At 39.6% G+C, this 17052-nt stretch overlaps 1 protein-coding gene and 1 long non-coding RNA gene across 3 annotated transcripts in view; one reads left to right on the plus strand and one right to left on the minus strand.

Annotated features, from left to right (window-relative positions):
* The window catches only part of LOC113608137 (uncharacterized), a 21549-nt gene continuing 4497 nt past the window's right edge, over nt 1–17052 (minus strand). Inside the window, exons 2-3 of one of the 2 annotated variants that reach the window (XR_003428220.1) lie at nt 11448–11697; nt 1–3314 (exon numbers count right to left, since the gene is read on the minus strand). This is a non-coding gene — a long non-coding RNA (uncharacterized LOC113608137). Of the gene's footprint in view, nt 3315–11271; nt 11698–17052 lie in introns of those variants that run through there. The other variant, XR_003428221.1, reaches the window with a different exon arrangement.
* Nucleotides 10248–17052, plus strand: part of SLC24A5 (solute carrier family 24 member 5) — a 19582-nt gene continuing 12777 nt past the window's right edge. Inside the window, exons 1-2 of the mRNA XM_027084232.1 lie at nt 10248–11359; nt 12048–12227. Of these exons, the coding sequence (XP_026940033.1) occupies nt 11239–11359; nt 12048–12227 (301 nt within the window). The 5' untranslated portion in view covers nt 10248–11238. The remainder of the gene's footprint in view (nt 11360–12047; nt 12228–17052) is intronic.

Here is a 17052-nt window from a genome sequence, read left to right on the forward strand (position 1 = left end):
CGCAACGGGAGAGGCCACAGCAGGGAGAGGCCCGCGTACCGCAAAAAAAAAAAAAAGAAAAAAAATTGTTTAACATATCGCTTAGCATATTAGAAGCTCACAGTGTATGATAACTCTAAGTTTTAATAACACTAATAATAAACATTCCATCCCTAGAGTCATTTTTTAAAATCAGTAGTGGCAATATGACTTCATGTAGTCCTGTTTTATATTCTTTAATGAATAACCCAGCTTCTCCCAAAAAAAGGATTTTAGGTAGTTTACAAAAATATGTAAAACTAGCTGTACCAACATAAGTTACATTATTCTGGAATATTTTTACAGTTGTCAATACATTTTTAATGTGTTTTACTTGCTTACTCATGTATTTCACGGCAAACACAATTAACAATCTCATTCTTCTCATACACAACACTTAATGAGACTAGTGATCAAACTTTAGAGAAAGAAGCATTCAGCTGTCCCCAACAAATTGGTCTCTTGCCCCACTGTGTGAGCACCCTTGCTGAGCTGGGCTCATTCTCTGTCCTGCCAGCTTCGCATCTCCATCTGAGGAAAGCAGCTCTTATAAAATACAATAGGTGTCAACGAGTGTTCTGGAATACAGTTTCCCACAATGACAGTATTTAATGGGCTTAATGTATTTAATGACTCTCCACTATGGTGTACTGCAAAGCTCACAGCTGTAACCTGTTTCCTGTTTTTCCCTTTCATTCCCTTTACAGTGTGTAGATCTTTGTGTTCAGTGTTCCCATGTGGTTAGTTCTATAGAGTTTCACTCGTCTGCTCATTTCCATTTATTCTTCTCATCCCGCAGTGGCCTCTGTCCATATGTGTCATCTTGATCTCTGCTTTACTACCACATTTGCCTTTCTTATCAGGCTCCCAGAGTCTTTAGATGCGATTTAGTTCTTTTTTACACTTCTTAAATTATTAGATTAAGCAAATATATGTCAAAAATTCATAAAATTCCTTAATTAAATTAATAAAGGCTCAGATAGGAACCTTTGATTTAACTGATAAATCTTCAGAAATGTGTTTACTTTTTCGTAAACAATTTTGTACCTGGTATTGTCCAAGACAGATGACACGTTGAATATTATATATTGTAGAAATTCTAAGCTTAACTCAAATTAGCTCAATAAAGCCTCAGAAATGCGTATTGTTTATAAATGGACCTAATCTGAATCTTCACTATGATAGTTTATAACAGGCTTGCTTTCTACATGAGCACCAGAAGTTTGCACCAGTTGAAGTGGTCAAGAGAAAACTTCATCTGGCTGAACCTTGGGAAAACACTCTAGCATTAAATATTCAAGAAAGATTCCAGAATAGAAACAAAAACACGAGAAGAAATCACCAAGATGAGGAAATCAGGAAAAGCTAATCAGATAAAGCAAAGGGTAAAATAATTCATAACAAACAGATACCGTATTTTTCTGCGTACTTGCTAAAGTCAAGCCTCAGCCACACATCTGGCTGTAATGGGCAGAGCAAAAAGGAAAACATATTTGCTTATGAGACTCACAAACTGTTCACTCAGGAGAGTCACAGGTCTTCCTAGCAATGAAATCTTAGAAAAAATTTCCCTTGTGGGTCTTAATGGAGGGGATAATGTGTAAGGGAGTGAATTACTTCCTCAGCAAGCCCCTATATTAAATACCATGGAGAATTAAACAGGAGTGCTTCTCACAGCATCCACAGCAGCAGTAAATGTCATTACCCACAAGGCCGCTCACAAAAAGTGGTCCATGAGGAGTCGAGACAGTGGTGTCCCAGGATGCACCTCTCAATTCAGGAATAACTTTTAGAATTTTTTAAAATAATAGACTTATTTGTTCATTCAGTAAATATTTATTGAGTATTTTATGGGTCAGGTACCATGCTGGGCATTAGGGAGGAAGTACTGACAAGACAAACATCGTCCCTTCCTTCAGAGAGTAACATACTTGTTGGAAAGACAGACCAACAACTACAAAACGTTGAGATGTGTGCAAGATGAGAGGACATCCAAACTCTGGATTTTCAGCTCCTTGACCTTCTCATCTCCAGTTGCTTTTTCCTCCACTTTACTACAGCCGATCTAGTCTTATTACCACACACTACCTGGTTATTACTGCATTGAGCACCACCTCCAAATCTGCTTCTGAAAACCCGATCTCTAACTCACACCTCCTCATGATTTTTTAACCTCACTGACATCCCCAAACCATCAGCCATGTTCTCATTACCCACCAGTCAGTCCCCTCTTTTTATTTTCTTTCTTATTCATTTAGATCACATAGTCTATAATTTATAATCACCTCCTTGAAAATTTCCTCTCCTCCTTTATACCTCTCTCGTCTGTCAACACTTGCTTGGAACAAAACATGCCTGATGGAGTCCAGTTTATCCACACTTGCATTTTAAAACTAGAATATTACTGGAGGATAAACACACACACAAAATATAGGTGACCAGTTTCACTTTAAATTCATGATCAAAAACCCGAATAAAACACTCAACACTCCTCTTATGTTTGCCTGGTAAATTAGCTTTTCCAATATCATGAAGATTATTTCATATCATCTACCGTTTGTCTTCTCAAACCTTCCTCAAATATGAATTAAACATGATTTTTAAAATGTTCTTTATCACTAAAAAATAGAAACCATCAGATAAGAATTTAGGTGTCCTCTTCCCCACCTCATCTGTGAATCTATATCCATCTTCTCCATTTCTCTTGTTTCAACGGAGGAAGCAGAGCTTCTCCAACAAAAGCCCTTCTACCCTCTGGAGCTCTGGAACCCTAACCCCAGCACCTTCTCAAGGGTTCCCTTCTTTTTGTTGCATTTTCAATTCGTGCTTGTTTTTGGATCATCCCCATCAATGCACAAACATGCTAAAGAATGTCCCATGGTAAAAACAGACAAACAAAACCCCAATTCCCTCATCCAATATTCCCGTCCAGCTCCTCAATTTCTCTTTCACACACAGTAAAACAAACAAACAAAAACCCTGGGCTTTTTTCCTTCTCATGGTTTATTCCAGCTTTACTTCTACCCATAGGACTCCAGGGAAACTTCCCTCTTAAAATCACCCATGATCTCTCTGCTCTGTGTTTTGTATTTCACCTTAACCTCTAACCAGTCCTCAATGAAAACTGCCCATCTTCCGCTCTGGGAATACCACATTCCTTTGGTTTTCCCTCTTGCCTCAGTGACCCTCTTTCTGAAACTCACCTGCTGGCTCCTCTTCCTCTGCCAGGCTGCACCTCTGAGCTATGCACTCCTATATTCAACTGCCCACTTGACACACAGGTGTTGGAAGGACAGCTGGTGGCGAGAGAGATGATACCCTTGTCAGGAGGCTACTTATAGAAGTCTGGGCAACAGATGATGGTAGCAATGGATATGGAAAGGAGTGTGTTGACCCAAGAGATGTTCAGGAGAAAGAGTTATCTGGACTTGGTGATTGATAGAGTCGGCAGGGGATGGGAGAAGTAGGAATCATGGATGACAACCAGGGCAGTATCTTTCACTAAGATTAAGTTGGAAGGAAAATGGGCTGCATACAATGCAACCTTTAGAAATTTTCCAAAAACCTGCCCATGGTATCAGTGGCATTCATTGCTTCAAGAAAAGGGTACACACAGTCTAAAACAAAGGAGTTATTCCTTTACTTTGAGTTTCAAATTCAACCTGTTTTTTTCTTACCCACAGACGATGACATTTTTGAAAGCCAAGATACGTTGAAGGAGAAAGGCATTTTCTCAAATCTAAAACTCACTGTTCACATATCAAGGGTAAAGTTTGGAGTTCTGAGCATAAAACTCTACCAAGCTATCAGGTAAGCTAGGGCCTGTCACAGGTAGCGTTCTTTGAAGCTGTCATTTAGATGGAGTTTGGGGTATAAGACATTTACTGGGGCTCAGCACCCGTGAGAGGAAAGGGAGGAAGCAGGATTTGGAAGTTATAGAAGTTGAACTTCAAGGCAGGTCCAATGAAGCCTTGGTCCAACCAGTGGGGAGCTCTGAAATGAGCACTGCCTGTCAGAGTGGTCTGCTTGGGACTCAAATGGCTGGGCTTCTACACCCCTGCCTTACTTAGACGTGGGCTGCCCTGGGAACGGTGTGATCTCAGGTGAGGAGACTCTGCAGCTCAGGCAGTCCCTGAAGGGACTAAGCTGGAGGCCATTTGCTGACAGCACCCCCCATGCTGGGGCAACAAGTCCTCCCTTGAGGGGTATCTGGGAGGTACACATCCATGTCTCCTACAGGGAACTTCCGGTTTGGGGAAGAACGGGAAAAAGCGGGAGAGAAGGGCAAGAGGTGAAATATGTGTGCCCTTAGGTTCTAGAAAAAAGTAACATAGTTCTAGTTCTTTGGGAATATCCAGCCAAAGACACAGCAGACTGAGTAGCCCCGCAGTCTGGAGAGCAAGCGTCCTTTTCACAGAGACTTATGCCAACCATGCCTGCAGGTCTTAACAAAGAATGACCACAGTCACAGTACCAACAACAACCCTGGCCTGCATGGGCATGGAGTACAAGCTACTCGTATGACAGTGGTCAATCCTCTTGGTCAACTCCCCTGCTTCTCCTCTAGCTCCACACCCTCCACGACAACAACAGTGGCAGAGCTGTGACCACTTCCACCTCTACTTGCTAAGGAAGGACTTTGACGCACATGAGGTGATGTGTATAGCCTATCCCAGTATGGAGAGAAATACAGAGCACTTACTGGAGTTCCCTCTTTAAGACCAGATTCTCTTATGTTCCGTCCTTATGAGCTCTAGGGCTCTTGAGTTCCAAGCCTAGGGGAGAAACTCTAAGCCCAGCAAATTTGGAAGAATCCCTGATGAATGCCTTTGAACCAATTATTTAGAGTAAAGGAGGCATCCATCTCCCTACATAGGGGTGGCAGCCTTCACAGAGCAGACTAAGGAAAAATGATGATGCTAGCTCAAACCCTGAGGGGGTTTATTATATTAAAGTGAAGAAACTAAAGCTCCTCACTCCAGCACGTTTGAGTCAGGGTCCCCCCTCCTCTTGTCTCACTTGCCACCCCCTCAGAACACCCCAATGAAATAGAGCTAGAAGAGAAAACGACAAAGCCGGGTTGAGGCAGGCCCTTTTCCAGATCACTCATTAAACCACCAAGTACTGAAACACTTCGGAAGGCTTTTCTATCTAAACTCTGAGAACAAAGACAGAGTAAGGCTAGCACAAATGAAGTGGGTGGAACAAGGATCAAAATGCAGGCTAAAAGCAAAATTCCATTTTTTGGTAAATATAGCTAATGAAAATCCCTTATCTATTTATTTTTTCCGCAGCTCATGGCCTGCCCAGTGCATTCAATTTCACTGAGCACTAAACACTCTGCCAAGTTCTGGTGACATAGAACGTGCTCTCATGGAGTTACAGTGCAAAGGGAAAGGGGATGAATATTTATGTCCTATGTCTGTAATCCCACAGCCTAAAAAGCATGTGGTATCATCCCCATTTATTGAGTTTCAAAAAGAATGGAGGAGGGAGCTTTAACCCAGGTTTAGCTAATTCTAAAATTATTTCCACTCTAAAACGTTTTTTATTTTAAATCATATTTGATCTGCAAAACGCGAACCCCCCCATTAGTATTCAGAGAATTGGAATACGCCCTCCAGGAAAAGAAAAAAAAATACAATTTTTGAGAAAACTTTGAAGGCCTTCTAGGAATTCAAAATGTTTTAAATAACTTTCACCGAGTTGGACCCACACAGCAGTGAATAAGACCAATCTGAACTGGGTTGGAAACTGGAAATGTTCAGTCATACTCTCAGCCAGTGCTTGACCCTGGGCTTTTGCTGATAAACCCACTAAGGATGAGGATGTGAGAAAACTGGCAGGTACCTTTGGAATATGTGAACCACTGAGCACACTGCTGCTCACTCACAGCCATGGCTATGGCCCCAGCTAGCAACTTCTATGATGGTTAGAGATAAAAAATGAGGGAGCTCAGTAGGCTGAGTTGAAAGCTCCTTGTCATGAGGATTCCCAGGCTACTCTCTTAGGAAAGCAGCCTGAGGGAGAGCCACTCATGGGCCAGCAGCAACTGAGGGCTCCCTATGACCATGCGCTTACAGGCAACACTCACTGCACCCCAGCTCTCTCAGGCTGTGCTCAACATGGTGACAATCAATCACTCATCTCATTAAGGGGTGCCCATGGGGCTTGACTCTGCCTGTTTAAATAGGAAAAAGCAACGGCAAAGTATGTGCCCTCTTCTGTAGGTATATTATATATTTTAACAAAAAGTTAAAAAATAAAAAGGTAATAATGACAAGCTGGAGTCAGAGCCTGGGACCAGCCTTAGCCACCTGCTTCCTTTCCCTTCCTCTGTCTTCACAGTAGTTGGGGCAGCCTACAAGAACCTTCATTTCAGGGTTGGGGTGCGGATAATAAAAGGCAGGGGCTGACCGCCATTCCTAGCTCTCATTCCATGAAGGAAAGTTGAAATCTCTTTTCAACTGACTGATTTCACAGGGTTCCTCATTGTAGATTTTCCATATTCCCTCCAACAGGAAGTTGGAAAGCTCAACCGTGTTTGGAGCACCAGCAGGTGGAGCTGGAGAGCGGACTGAGCCCCCTTGGTTAGGGGACACTTTAGACAAATGCTTGGGGAACTGCGCAGACAGCACTTGGATGGGACAAAAGGATCAACTTATAGAAGATGCTGTGTATTCTTATCCTGTGGACGTTGTCACGGAAAAATCATTGTGGAATTACTTATTTCATTCATTCATTCATTCATTCATTCATTCAACAATAGTTAGTAGATGCCCATCACATGCCCAACACTGTGTTGAACACTGGAAATGCAGGACGAAATTAGATAGGCACAGTTTCGCCCTCATGGAAATTACATTCTGAAGAACTGGCTTAGCTTAGCAGGTAAGGACGTTCCTGCACCTGAGCATTAGACAGACCTTTGTCTGCGTGCTGGCTCTGACATTTAGTTGGAACTATGTAACCTTAGATCTTAGGCAATTGACTCAATCTATCATCCATAAAACAGGGGTAGAAATATCCATCCCAGTAGTTCTCAACAATCCTAGAATCACCTGGGAAATTTTTTAAAATATCCCTGCCTAAGCCACTCCCTAGATTTTGATTCAATTGATCTGGGTAAGCATCAAATCATCAATAATTTTAAAAGCCACAGATGCTTCTACTGAGCAGCCAGTGAAAACTACTCCTCTATCCTTTAGGGTTAGTGGGAGAGTTACACTGAATAGTGCACATGAATACCGCATGCTTAGTAAACATAACTTTACTGTTAGCTTTGATTCCAAACATAAAAGATGCCAACTCAGCAGAGGTCCACGTATCTGGGAGAAGACTGTGAAGGTGAAGCTGGTCAGTGAGCAAGGAAGAGCTGAAGAAGATGATTTTGACGGTTTTACTCCTCAGAAGAAAAAAACGACTACCAGTCTATACCTTGACCTCAACTCAATAACCATCTCCACACTGATTTTAACAGGTTAGCTTACTTGGCTATTTCAACAGATGACTTGTTCTGGGCTTCTTTATTTATTTTAATTGTCGTTGTGAGTACAAACCACAGTTCAGAGTTTAATAATGTTATCAACATGAAAGAACTCAGGGAATATTGTTCCCATGAACCCTTCCAAAGAATCTACTAGAATATAAGATTTGGGCATCAAAATATCTAGAGAAACATCAACCTAAGAATGCTGGCAAGCATTAAAAATGTAGTTACTTGTAGTACCAAGACTAGATGAGGGTTAAAGGGAGAAAGAATATATTTAATGACTATATGCTCAGGCAATGCAGATAGGCTATAGCTCTTAGAATAGAAAGCGAATGGAAAGAGCATATGCAAAATCTTAAAACTCTTTTCAGCAATTATATGAGTAGTGGTGGTATCAATACCATTATTTTGAGACTCATATATGTAAATAGCACCAGTAAATGAGTAATTATGAAGCACTGGATATTCTATTGTCCCCTAAGTACTGGGACCCTTGAGAACTGGGACCCTTGAATGAGAAGTACCAGTATGAACTCATGATGTATTCTATCAAGAGGTGTGTGTGTGTACGTGTGTGTGTGTGTGTGTGTGTGTGTGTGTCTGTGAGACAGACAGAGAGAGACAATGAGCATGCCTAGCAACCCAGATTCTTAGGTCATGGTCTTGATGTACTTTGCATTTAAAAAAATAAAGAGGCATTTTGGAGAAATGGCTGGTTTGAGGTATAAGATGAGCCTAGAACATCTTTTTATATCAGGTAGTAAGAAAGCTACCAAAACTATTAAGATCATGTCAAAGGCTCTCAGAAGTCAATTTGAAGAGGCTCCCACTGGCTAAAGATGAAACAATTTGAACTTCAGAAAGGATAATAATTACAATTGGAACCCATCAAATGTAGTTAAATACCCTAATTCATAATAATTGTTTAAATAGAATTGGTTATTTGGGAAGGAAAAGAAAGCGCCAAACATCTTGAGAAGTGATAAATAAAGAAGAGTCAAGCATATACATTGTCATTGCTACCTAAACTGAGTACCCCTGGGTACCCGCAAAGTGGATGATAGAAATCACCTTCTTTTTTTTTTTTTTGAAATCACCTTCTTGTAAAATATTCCAAGTAATAAATGAAGAAGAAATTGTAGAATAAGAATGTCATTCTTTTGCAAGCTCTAAAGAATTAACAGATTTAGGTAATGAGCATGAATGGCTGCTAAAATCACCACAAAAGAGAGAAGCAGATACTGTGTGCTTTATGAGGGAAAGACCACACCACCACCTTAGTGGTGCCAAAGGGTAGCCCAGTAGCAGAGCAGATTCTGAGCATGCAGAGCTAGTCTTGCCAAAGGGGCAGTACTGAGTCTGAACAACTTCTGCATCCAGCTGTCCATCAACAAAAATATAGAAAACGGAGGAACACATTGAGCTATATCATAGGACGCAATCAATAAATCAGGACTGTGGGAAACTCTACAGATCAAATGTCCTGGGGTTTTCCAACAGATAAATTATAGGGAAAAGAAAAAGAAGTAGGGGAAACCTATAAACTAAAAGAGACTTAAACGACTTCTTTTACGGCTAAGCTATAGTATCCTTAGCATGCCCCCAATTAGGGATGAGCGATAAACTATTAGAAATATACACACAAGGAGGTGACTGCTATAGAAGCCAGGAGCCTGGTTACTCCCAGAGAAAAGGATAAGTTGGGATTGGAGCACGTGAAAGGATTTCTGGGATGGCTGGCAAACTTTTATTTCTTGACTTGGGGAGTTTATAAGGAAGTCCACCTTATAAAAATAAATAACAACAATAGTAATATAATAACTATACATTTATTTTATGTGGCTTTTTTAATGTTTTATTTTACAATAAAGCTTTTTCAGATTCTTTTGCAAAATGAAGAATAAATGTATAAAGCAAATCTAATTAGCCTCCTAAATTCTCTTTTCTTGGTAAACCTATATTTTATTGGATAGTTTGTTCAGAACAAGTATACTGTGTGTCCTGGGAATGTGTTTTCAAGAATCATTACAGTCTAATCAACCAATGTTTATTAAGTACCTACTATGAGCAAGATTCCACTGGAATTGTTTCACTGTAATTGGCTTATATATTCAGATACTTGCTCTGTTTCCTGGATTAACAACATATATCATATAAGTATTCACTTTCACTGTGGGTTTGAGTTTTCCTGTCATTTTGTTTGTTTATAATGTTTAGTTCTATTAATTGATTGAACTACTGCAGTTTGGAGAGGAAAGTTTCACGAGACACTTCCACTTACACAAAGGTAAGTGGACTCTTCCCTGGGGCTTAGCACTGCTGGCATTGAGGCCAAAGGCCAGTGGTCCAGGGCACCACCTCCTGCAGGTGTCAGCAGCCAGAACTCTGCTTGCTGGGAATCTGCTCTGTTACTGGGCTACACTTTGGTGACTCATCATCCCAGCCTCACAACCACACCACGTATCTGGATAGTCAGTTCCTGGAAATGACGGTTTCAGAGAGGCTTATAATGGGTAGCAATTCCCAGCAAAGCAAAAGAGTGTTTGAGAATTTTTACCAACTCAACATCACAAACTGACTCCTTTCCACCAGAAAAACGCAGTTTCTAAATTTAAAACTTAGCAAGCACATCAATTTTTATGTTTTTTCTGCAAAGGAACCTGAGAGTTGCAAAACTAAAAAATTCCTCTATGGCCAAGAAGCTTCTATCTTAATCAAAAGTAATACATTAATAATAATAATATAGATGATAGACAACAGATAGATAACATTGACCATGGGGCAGAGGCTGTTTTAAGCAGATTGCATGCATTCATTTATGTAATCTTCACACAACCCAAATAGAGGGCACTAAAACCTTCCCATTTTACAGAGAGTGAAACAGAGGAGCAGAGAGGTTAAATAACGTGCCCAAGGTCATATAGGTACTAAACAGCAATGCTAGGACTCAAGCCACGTGGTCTGGCTACAGAGCCTGTGCTATTCGCCACATGTTTCTATACAGCCAGAAGTTCTTAACATCTTGGCAAGCCCAGTAAATGCTAGGGTAGGGAGGATAGTAGTTTATACTTGAACACTCCCTGGCTTGTCCAATTTGCATTTTAGAACCTCTGGCAGAGAGCACAGCTAAGCAATGATCAAATAGCCTCCATCCACTATGACTCTTACTAGTTCTTGAAGCTGCCTACTTCTCTCCATCCCCATTGCCACTGCTCCGGTTCAAGCCACCATTTCTCCACTAATTATTGCAGGAGTCTCCTAATTGGAGAGAGGACGAGAGGCCAAAACAGAAATATAAAAGGGGGACAGCCTAGCCAAAGAATGCACATACACGAGCTCCAGCAAATTCTAGAAGCGAGGGCTGGAGAGAGAGGTGGAAGCAGTTATAAACTCAGGTCCTTAAAAATCTAGAGAGAGTCAAAAGCAGAGCCAGTATGAAGACAATAAATAAAATCACTCTGTAAAGAGCAAGCCGCCTGGATCTGCCCTCGGGGACTGTGGGCCACAGGACTGTCTGCTTCCTCCCTACCTCCTCCAGCCTCTCTGGGGCTTAGGGCTCCTGATCAGAGTAGCTTGGCTGGCTCCAATCACCCTCCCTTGTCCACTGGCCTTGCTTTGATGTGCCCTGGGCAGGGCACTGGGCAGGAAGGAGACTCCTCACATGATCCAGCTTAATCCTCCTCTTCTCCCTTCCCAAGGCTGCACGTTGCAGAAAGACCGCTGCAGCAATGCAGACCAAAGGGGGCCCACGGTGGGCAAGAAGGGCCCTGCTCCTCGGCATCCTCTGGGCTACTGCACACTTGCCTCCCCCAGGTGCCTCCCTGCCCCAACGTCTTCCAAGGGCTACAGGTAGGTGGACGCTGGGGTCAGCTACCCCTGCTGCTGCTGCCACATATGGCTAAACAGACAAAGAGAGGGAAATTCTTACTTGACTCACTTTTGCTTCTGCTTCCTGCTGTATTTGCTCTGAGTTTTAGCATTTGGTAGGCTATCAAACACTTCTGATCCTTCGAATAAGTTCTCAAAGATAGCTCTGAAATCATTCACAGACGTCATGAAGCAGGAGAGTCTTCAGTTTTTATTGCTGGAGACTTCATCATGGAAAAAGAAACCTTTCATCCTAGCAATTCTCTCTGCAACAGTGGATGATTCTTTGTGGGCCTTGGGCTTTGCGGACAACTTGGGCTCTGAAATGGGAAAATGAAATTGTACAGATATTAGGAATCTTTATCTTCAAAAAACAGTTTCTAATTGAGGAGGAAAAGGGGCTCAGAATTCCCTTTTATTAATGAAGCAGACAAGGAAGACTGATTTCGTTATTTCCTCTTTTTAATTCACCTGCTATCATTATCTTATTTCATTTAAAGCACCTCTTTCAGGTCCCAAAGACTAATTTTTTTTTTAAGGATCTACAATTACATCATATTCAAAACTGATTTAATCCCACACTTCCTGTTTTTTTAAGGAATTTCTCTTTGTGGGCTTGGAATGTGTGACTCGAACATCCTTCAAATTTTCACCTCCTTTTCCTTACCAGGAAATAGCACCCAATGTGTTATGTCCCCATCTTCGGAGTTTCCTGAAGGGTTTTTCACAAAACAGGAGCGTGCAGATGGAGGCATCATAATCTACTTCCTAATTATCCTTTACATGTTCATGGCCATGTCTATTGTCTGTGATGAGTACTTCCTACCCTCCTTGGAAATCATCAGTGAATGTAAGTAGCTGGAAATCTTCTCTACAACTTTCCAGAACAGTAGTGCCACACACATATACAGCTATCTTTGGAGTAGCTCTGCAGCAATCCTGTCCACCTCAACTGGCTGCAGAACACTGACTCCTGTGTCGTGGTGTCCTGTACCTTGAGGGACTGGCGTGAGTATGGTTTTTCTTGGTAGTTCATGTGCAGCAGAACATCTTTAAATGAGTACAGAGCAACTATTGTTATACTGCCTATCTCCAGAAACTTGCAGTTTGTCTATCGTACTGCCTAGCTGTTTGTTAGTAAGCTGTTCCACGTTTCATACACAGGCACTTGGTACATACTCCTAATGCACTGGACTTCTAATACTTGCCATCAAATACTTCAAAAATTTTTTTCATTTTTACTCTAAAATCTCTGTAACTTTTTTAAAGGTAGATGATAAACAAATACCTTTAAGGACCGCCCTCCTCCCTCTTCCTTTCCCAGCCTCCTACCAGTAAGGAAACTAATTCATGTTTATGAACCAATAAATAAATAAATAAGTCCTGCATTTTCTGTAAAGTGCCCTTCGGCATCAGGTAATTAAACATTAAGCTCAGTTACTGGTTTCTGGAAATAAGATCTGCCAAGCCCCTCAGTTCTACCCCTTCAATCATGTATATCGCCCAGAATTCTGAGCACAGACCTTACATTAGCACACTGGTCCCTAAAATCAGGATATCAGTGATGTTTTATGCCAAATAAGCGAAAGTGCCAGCGTTTCCAGTCTCTGTCTCCTGCTTAATTAGTTTAATTGGTTGAGCATGCTCACTTCAGGGAAGGTCAAAGTTAAGGGTTAGATTTCCCACTGCGTACTCCCAGGACTGCACAGAAATAGCATCCCCCCGCCACACACACACACACACACACACACACACACACACACACACACACACACACACACACACACACACACACACACACTGCTAGCATTTCTTCACAGGGAAAGAGCATGAATGTAAACTCTCCCTTCCTCCCTTTTCTCATGGTCCCATCCCCCACCCCTGCTGAAATACAAGTCATTTTCTCTCTTGTTCAGTGCAGTACAGCAGTATCCTTAGGACTTAAAACAGGATCCGGCAATAGCAGAGGCACTCAACACCTATTTCTCTAATGAAAAATAATTATAGAACAGGTCAGTGTAAGTTTATTATAATTATTATTTAACTTATACATATAGTTTCACATTGATACTACATTTGACATTGACATTGATAGTTTTCCTTAACAGAAATTAAATTACTTTAACATAATACTTTTACTTAGACTGATGAAATGCAAGCAGAATAGAAGAAAAAACAAATTCCTCTACATTTCTATCACCCAGAGACCCCCACAGTTATCATTTGGTGTATTTCCTTTCAGTCTTTTAGATCTTGCTACATATACAATTTGAGGTCGTTTCCTTTTCCTAAGATAATATTTGATCATGTACATTTCCCTATTATTGAATACCCTTCAAAAACATGACTTTTCATGGCAGCACAATAGTTCCTGATTCTGGAAACGATTTGAGCACCTAACACTGGCTTTTATACATAATAAGCACCCAGTAGAAATTTATCACAATTTTTAAAATTATTAATCTTATTAGACATTTGAGTTTTAATTTTTTGTTCTAAATGATGTTATGCCCATACTTGTACCAAATCTTTGCAAACTTCTCTGATCATTTCCTGGTAAAGATACAGAGCTATGCATATTTTAAGCTTTATATTATACATTTCCAAAAGCATTTCACAAAGGGTGTGCCAACGAAAACCTCCACAATGTGTGGTAGCTTCCATTCCAGAAAACCATGAATAATACCTTTTTTAAAAATAATTCTTATTGGGATCATTTTAAATGTCTTTGTTAATTGCTTTCAAATGGAAGTTATTTTATAAAATTTGTATTTATCTTACTATTTGTGAGGTTGAAAATTTTATATGTGTATTAAAATTTCTGGTTTTTGCTTTTGTGTTTTTTGCCCATGTTCTAATACGGGAGTATTTGTCTTTTACTTACTGATTTCCAAGATTTTTTTTAACATAAGGGTATTAACTCTTTCTAATATAATTTTTATATGATATACTTTTTATGGTTTGTTTGGTTTTGTATTTTATGTGTTTATCACATTGAAGTGTACTTTTTAATTTTTTTTTGAAGTGTACATATTTTTAAGTAAATTTACAAATATTTTCCTTATGACTCCCCTTTTGGTTTTATACCTTTTTATCCCTAGGTCAGAAAAATTGTCATCTTTTCTTCTACTTATAGTTTCTTTTTTTTTTTTTACATTTATTTATTTATATTTAATATTTTTATTTCTTCCACTAAGAATTTGTTTTGCTATAGGATACAATGCTATTTTTTCCAAAAGTTGATCCATTTTCTATACTCTCAACTCTATACTCTATTCTAATGATCTATTTGTTCATGTTTGTGCCAGTACCACACTTCTCATTAGAAAAACTAAATCATATTAATTATATAAAATTAAGAAATTAAAAATTCAAGGTACCATATCCCCACTTAGAATCCTTCTCTTCCTGGAAAACAAACAAAAAAATCACTTTTTTTTTGCTTGTTTTTCGTTTTCACATTTCCAAACAATGACTTGACTGAAAGAATAAATCCATCAAGAATTTTTTAAATAAAAACCTGTCTTGGGAGTGGTAAATAAACAGATAACTTTCTAGCCCTGCAGAAGAAACTACTGCATTAAAATTTAGATTGCTACTTCAAAATAATCTTCATTAAGCAACTTCATAAAATATCTATAATAATGATTTCCACCATGCCATTTGTGGAATTACTTTGGAACATCATCAGCAAACATTCATTTCTCAAGTGAATAGCTCTTTGCTCTGAAGTGTAACACAGTAGCTATTATGGATGTGTGATTGATGGATGCCCACATCACTGCCAAATCTTCAGCTGCTAAGAATTGACCCCGGTCTTCAGCATTGAAAATGCTGGCAATGAAATGAAATGGAAATAGTGCTAGCTGGATTCATTTTTTAAATGCCTCTAAATTAATTCTGTCGTTTCTCTTTCCAAGGTCTTAGTATGGTCTTGTCCAAATTAGGACATCAACAATAAAAAACAATTTCTCTGGAATTTCTTTACATCCACAGAAACTAACTTCAGAAAGTCTGCAAATGCTTTACATTTCCCCATAGTTCTTTGACAAGCTATAATAGTCCTACCCAACTAATAAGTATTAATATAATCCTCTAAACAATTTACAGAGCATTCTACAATGTACTGGAATGCTATTAACTATTTATATACTTATTATAGTTATTTATCATAAAACAATTATAGAAGACCAAGCATGGTTCTAAATTAAACATATATGATTATATTTAGTCTTCACAGAAACCCTATAAAGTAGGGACTATTAGATTGGTTTTACTAATGAAAAAACCGAGGCTGAGAGAATATATAATTTCTCAAGACTACACAGCCAGTACACAGGAGAGCCCTGGTTTCTCTAATGCCAAAACCCAAGAATGTTTTCAATTGCTGTGTGATATAATTTTACACGTCCTTGTTTGAGATGAGCTGCCGTAATATGGTTGTTTCAGAAGAACTGTTCTTTCTGAACAATTTTAAAAGGTATTTTTCCTCCCAAGGGCACTGGAAATTTTGACCACAAAAATACATCAAATACTCATTGTAACTACAGAGGAAATATACTACAAAATAATGAGAATCCACCAAGTCACTTAAAAAAATCAGTTAAGAATTTTAGCAACCTACTGGGGGCTGTAAATTAATGTTATAAATGGTAACCTGCAATAATGAGACTCTGAGAACTGAGCATTTTGTCTATGATGTACATGAAATCATAGTGCAGTACTGTGGAACCAAACCATCATGTATAACGCAATGACTTTCTATGGAGTACATGTCTGAGTCCCAACCTAGGATGCAATGGTTGAATTGGCACACCCCCCGGCCCACCCCATCACCCTAGGAACCCCTCCTCCAATCACTAACAGTGGTTCATTTGGTTAGCACAAGGGTCCTCAGCAAGGTGAAGACTAGAAAAGGCTCAGGACTGGAGTCTCCATGCAGGGGATAAGTTGGAAGTGGTGGAGGGCAGAGCCTCTTGCTGACGCCCTGGCCAGGGCCAACTCAGCCAAGTGTAGCTGTCTCTGTCTGTAGCTATATATGCTGGTCTGTCAATTACCATTAGAACCACCACCACTTGAGGCTTTCAACAAGGATCCTTCCCTTTCTTCCTCAACTCATGACCATCAAAGTCACACAACCTCTCCTCCCCACCACAAAACTGGAAAAGCAAGCACATACCCTGAGACATTTTGCTGTCATCTTAACTATGTAGAACCAATACAAGAAAATGTTGTTGCTATACCCCCTTCCTCTAATCCTATTTTCTCTTTTATCCATTTAAGTTCTAAAGGAAAAGAGACTAAAGATGATTCTTTGAACACATTTATATATAATATAAACTATATTAACTTGTAGCCCAAATAGTAGGACTATTACCTCTCATCTTTATAAGCAGTTCATTTTTAGAAACACAAGAGTTCAGTATAAAGTCAAAACAAATCCTTTTTATGTATTGTTTTAACATGTAATGGGGATCTCCTAGAGTTATTTAACCACTGTTTAAATCACCTTTCTTTAACTTTTCCTAAGCTAACTAGAGAGAAACATGAGAACCCCTAGTGACTGGTCACTTGATATAGCCCAAAGTCCACAATGAGCTAGTTATGAAACTTTTCTTTTTAAATGTTACACTAATACGCTATTCAGTTAGTAGTTCTAATCCCTCCACCATGTT

This window comes from Aethalodelphis obliquidens, unplaced genomic scaffold (assembly GCF_003676395.1).
Source record: "Aethalodelphis obliquidens isolate GAN/ISIS:26980383/991018 unplaced genomic scaffold, ASM367639v1 scaffold51, whole genome shotgun sequence".
Taxonomy (NCBI): Eukaryota; Metazoa; Chordata; class Mammalia; order Artiodactyla; family Delphinidae; genus Aethalodelphis; species Aethalodelphis obliquidens.